Here is a 5217-nt window from a genome sequence, read left to right as displayed (position 1 = left end):
GCTTATCTATGACAGGTGGGAGAGATTTGTAAAATGGATGTATCAATGTTTTGTTTTGGAAGCATCATTGCGGAGAGAGATCTTGTCGGACTCGACAACCTCAGCCATCTGAAAATGACAGATACAGCAGGTGGCTAAGGACCTTGGCTATTCTTTGCATCATTCACTGCACTCCTGTGTTGGTGTCTCTAATAACACGCACAAATCAGATTGTATTTTAAAATATCTGAAATGGGCTGCTCACCATCCAAAGGTAACCATTTTGGGACTCTTGGTCCGATGGGAAAGAGCAGAATGCTTCCCCCTGCACCTCAAGAAAGCCCCAGAGATTCTCACTTTGAAGATGGAGAGAATCGTAATTCAACTGGATCATCAGATGGGGATCAAAAGGAGAGGAAGGCAGCCGGACAAACTCAGGTATTTCAGAAAGAGGCTCATATGACACCACAAAAAAAGAGATATGTGACTGAGCTAGCCCCTGAAGCTGTAAACATGGATAAACTGGGGAGTCAAGGAATGGACAACAACACAGTTTCACAGCGAAAAGACAAAATTGTTGATAAGCAGGATGGGTCAGAAAAAAAGCCAGGCAGAAAACAAAAAAGAAATACCAGAGGTATTAAGGGGCTGAAAAAGAAAGACAAGGACAAACCACCTACAGAACAGAAAGTGGACTTCCCAGAACCTTTGGTAAAAGCTCACCAAGCTGCTTATGCCTTTTTAAATCCTAGCATAAACAAATATGATTTTTTACTAGGACTTTTGGAAGAAGCAACCCAAACACAGGTTTCTGTGCAGACAATGGTTGCTTTTATGGCTCTACGCTACGAGGGGATAATTCAGGGTCTGGAGGAGATGGCAGACGAAGGAGAAAAAGTTTTAAAAGACAATGGAGAACATCTTGCTTGGCCAAGTCAAATGAAAAACCTCTCATCTTCTACACCTTTGAAGTCTGACTCTGCTAATATTGAGCCCCCACCGGATTTGTTGCAGCAGCTGCTTCAGTACACCACACAGAGAATGCAAAATGTGAGCCAGACGGTTGGCGGAATTGGGGAGGCTGCTTTGGAGGAGGCAGTGGAGTACTTTACTTCTGTCTCAGAGCTTTTAGAGGAAAAACTGAAAGTTAAACGTGCAGTAGAGACTAGGCTAATGCGACTCTTATCTCGCATTGAAATGGCTTCACTGCGTAAGCCTGGGCCAGAGGATTCTGCTCTCTTCAGTGAGGACAGTGGTATTGGGGCTGAGAGTGAATCCCTTGCTGGATCTGAAAGACGCCATAGGCGAGAGAGTTGTGCGTCCACTGGGACAAATATAACTCCTGCCAGTCCTATGGGATACACCTCTATGAACATAAGGCAAGGAGTATCAAGGCAAAAGCTTGCAAGTCAAATAAGTCCAAGTCTTTCCCTCACCTCACTCAACTCATTAGGTTCAACATGTACCATAATGGCTAATTACCAAAAAGACTCATTGCTAGGATCATTCTCCTTAGATTATGGGGAGGAAGACGAGAATGACGATGATGAGGAAATGGATAGAGGCATGGGAGATGTAGGGTTTAGAAAGAGAACAAATTCTTCACCTGTAGACCGTGAACAACAAAACCCACGGCGAATACCCCCAAAGCGCATAGAGAATCCTCAAAATGTCGAAATGACTCTGAAAATGAAAAATGCTATAAGTGGTAGGATACAGTTTGTCCCATCTCAGAATGTTGGCGCCAAAACAAAGGTAGTTGGCAGCCCAAAAACTAGTAGACACCAGTGGACGGACGAGGAACGGTCTCCAAGGAGGCCTCAAACAACAGCACCTATTCGGAAGGCTGTGGTAAAAAAGACCCTAGTCTCTAGAGAGCGACGTTCCCAATCAGCAGAATCCATGGGGTGCAAAGGTGAAGATCCTACTCTGCTTGAACTGGAAAGGACTCAGAAGGATTTAAACCAGAGGTTGCAGAGGATGAACAAAAGCAAGGCATGTGGAAACATGAAGACTGCTCCATCAAAACAAAATCAAGGAGCCTCACCAGCACAATCTCCAGCAATTAATCGCAAACTTCCCTTGCTACAAAAGAACAGCCATTCCCAACTACTTGATGATAAAGCAGGCCTTACAAGGCGCAACAGTAAAAAACTGGAAGGTAGATAGTGATGTGGAAGACCATAAACTGAAGGACAAGAAAACATTCAAGGCTCCTATAAAAGCCACCCCACCCCCTAGCCCTCCTTCATCACCGCGACCATCTTCAGGCCTTTACAGAGGTAGGAACTCAGTCAAAAGATTGATTGATACCTTCAGTCAAGGAATAGAGGATTTAGAAGACGCTAAAGTTCTGGGGCCTCTCAAAGGAGTACGGAAGTGTGGCGTTCCTATTTTACCTGGTTTAGGGAATGTAGAGGCCGTGCTGAGCACTGGAATAACCAGCTGTAGATCTGAATCCACTTCATCTGAGAAAACCAATTATTTGGATCTAGATAGTCTTCCTCCGCCGCCATTGGAAGTATTAATGGACAATTCCTTCGAACATGCCCAGAGTCTTTCAAGTGGTTTAGCAGATGAAGGTGCTACAAAAGTCGGAAAATCACCTGTATTAAAAAGGGCTGCAGTATCGCAACGACTGAGGGCCTCAGTTCAGTCAGTGACAGTGCTGCCAAGTAAAGGAGGCCTGCCACAAGCTTCCAAGGTTATTTCCCTTACTAGAGCCGAACAACAGGAAGCATCTGCTCCGTTGAAGGTCAGTCAAAGTCAGTCAAGGTCACATGTCCAACTGGAGGCAGACCCAGGAAAGGAAAAGGATTACTTGTACCGGCAAGACAGAAATATCATACACCCAAGACACTCGTCAGACTCACAGACATCGTCAACAAGTTATATAGCAAAAAATCCATCTGCCAGTCAAGAAGAATCAGCAGACATTCAAGATGGTAGCAACCTTTCAGTGCCTGGTTCTAACACTACAATGTCTACAGTGCCTGCTTCAGTGGTCAGGAGCCAACCACCTGCCACGCCACCCATGTATAGGGGGCGAATGTTACCCTCCACACCCTCTACACCAAGCAGTCTACATCGAAGACTTCCCAGTCCCTATAACTTCAAAAGGCAACCTTCTCCACCTTCTTCAGCTAGCCCCCCTGTTAACAGGAAACCCTCAACACCACCAGCAGTTCAAGGGAGACTCCCTAGCCCACCTATAGGAAAGAAGAATTCAAACTCATCCTCTTCCTACCCTTTCAAAGCACCTTCTCCACCAGCCTCGCCAAAAATACAAAGATGGTCAAGGGAGAACAGCAGTGAAGACTTATCTAGTGCTCGGATGATCAGTAATGCACGTTCAGTCTTCTGCCCTTCATCCCCATCCCTGTTTGAGGCCCAGCCTTGTCCAGTTCCTCGACCCCCTCAAGCGTGGACCTCTGCCGGGGTCTCTTTTCTCTCACGTTCTTGGGGGAGTCGTGGGAGGTTTCCTGTATCTGTTCAAGGACCTCGACCCTTCATCCGACGTAGCCATTCAGATCGAAGGCCAAGTCTAAATCTGCCACCAAAATCACCAGGCATCTCAGTGGCTGAGAGTTGTGGGAGTGAACCATCAATATGCTCACAGGGGTGAGTGTTAACCATGTTTATATGTTACACATTCTACATCCTTAAATATTTTCATTCAATCTTTTGTAGTGGTTTATTTTACAGGTACCTTAATTTCATAGTTCCTGTACATTGTACGAGTCATTGCTGATATGTGAGTTTATGCTTCACAATTTTTCATTGATCGTGTATGTTTAGCTGCAATATTCAATCGCTCTGGATTATGGAACTATTTGCATTTGGTTGTAGTTTATTTTTAAATATCTAGCTCTTTTTTAGGACATTACCAGGACAATTTCCTGAAATTTTGTAGGAAAGTAGTATCCAAAAGATAAAGTGTTGCTGTCACTAGCTCTCTGTTACATTGCTGAGATCCCTCAAAATAGGCCGGGGCACACAGTTAAACATTTGTCGTACATGTGTTTATATAAGAATGACCATGGCAGACATATTTTATTCATACTAAACATCAGTATCAAACCCTACTGCCATCAACTTTGATGGATTAAAACCATAATATAATGCCACAAACATTATAACCCATCTACTATGTACACACTATACTAAATGAATGACTATGTCTCCTGATACATGGCTGGGTCTGAGATAAGCAAATGTAGTTGCCTCTGTATCTTGTTTAAGCATCTGTCTGATTTTTATCATTCTATAATCTTTTATGTTAGTCCAACTGTAACATGTCATTTTAATGACTACATGAACATTCAATGCCATCAAGGGACTGGTGTTCAAACCTAGATTTAGCTATGAACACATATGTACAGTACATCGGACATTGGTTCTGCAACTGACAATGTTTGTCTGTACTTGTCCCTTATAAATAAACACATAAACAAATAACGCATCACATAAAGAAGACATGCGCCCAAGATGTAGTGAGAGTACATCAAGGATAAAAGAGAATATTTGAACTATAGAGACATCAACGAGAGTATCACATAGAGTATAACATATATGAAGCCAGTCTTTTTATTCTCCCTGTATTTAAATCTCTCTCCTACGTATGTATCTTGCAGTTTCTGTGTTGAATACTGCATTACTTTTAAAAGTTGAGTATATCAAGGGTCATAGTTCACAATAGTCTATTGAACACTCTAAAAAGTTGCTAATTTGAAGGAGTTTTACAGCTATGTGGCCTTACATGATTTCTTCCAGAGTAACTCAGGGAACTCAGTCACTTCACCAGCTAATCTCAGTCATGCACCCTTCCTGTTTATAACTGACACAAACCCACCTGGCCCACTTCCCTAATTGCTATCGACAACATTCTCTATTCATTCTTATAGGCTGGACAATGAACCGACCAGGGATGAAGAATTATGGTGGAGCCAATCAAACCTCAGAACTACACTACGCTCTGCATCACACCCGGACTTGTGTGTTGTCGGACAGGCCTTGCACAGAGACTAAAGGAGCCAGTGGGATTATGGATTAGCAGGCTTTACCAAGGATTTAAGAAGAGTTTTTTTGCCACTACGTAGAGAGGAAGAGCTATTTCTATCCACACCTAACACACTCACATGATCTAGTGTTTTAAAAAGGTCTTTGAATGAGTTCTTGTGCACATGTATTGTCTGTAATTATGCTCTTAAATTTTTGTGAATATGTATTTAAGGGAGA

General features: G+C 43.0%; 1 protein-coding gene across 1 annotated transcript; it reads left to right on the top strand.

Moving 5' to 3' along the window:
- Window positions 1–279: 279 nt before the first annotated feature.
- pcare1 (photoreceptor cilium actin regulator 1) lies at window positions 280–5007 on the top strand. The gene is made up of 3 exons (XM_029461212.1): window positions 280–1969; window positions 2079–3600; window positions 4884–5007. The coding sequence occupies exons 1-3, from the start codon at window positions 280–282 to the stop codon at window positions 5005–5007; spliced, it is 3336 nt and encodes a 1111-aa protein (XP_029317072.1).
- Window positions 5008–5217: the final 210 nt, after the last annotated feature.

The sequence above is a fragment of the Cottoperca gobio genome, chromosome 22, assembly GCF_900634415.1.
Source record: "Cottoperca gobio chromosome 22, fCotGob3.1, whole genome shotgun sequence".
NCBI lineage: Eukaryota > Metazoa > Chordata > Actinopteri > Perciformes > Bovichtidae > Cottoperca > Cottoperca gobio.
Note: the sequence above shows the minus strand (reverse complement) of the source record. Positions and strands in the feature narration are given on the sequence as shown.

What these genes read in the sequence shown, in the direction of transcription:
- pcare1 (XM_029461212.1), top strand. Translation starts at nt 280, where the DNA reads ATGGGAAAGAGCAGAATGCTTCCCCCTGCACCTCAAGAAAGCCCCAGA. An exon ending in GTTGCAGAGGATGAACAAAA is followed by an intron (nt 1,970 to 2,078) that starts GCAAGGCATGTG and finishes ACAAAAGAACAG; the next exon opens with CCATTCCCAACTACTTGATG. An exon ending in CCATCAATATGCTCACAGGG is followed by an intron (nt 3,601 to 4,883) that starts GTGAGTGTTAAC and finishes TCATTCTTATAG; the next exon opens with GCTGGACAATGAACCGACCA.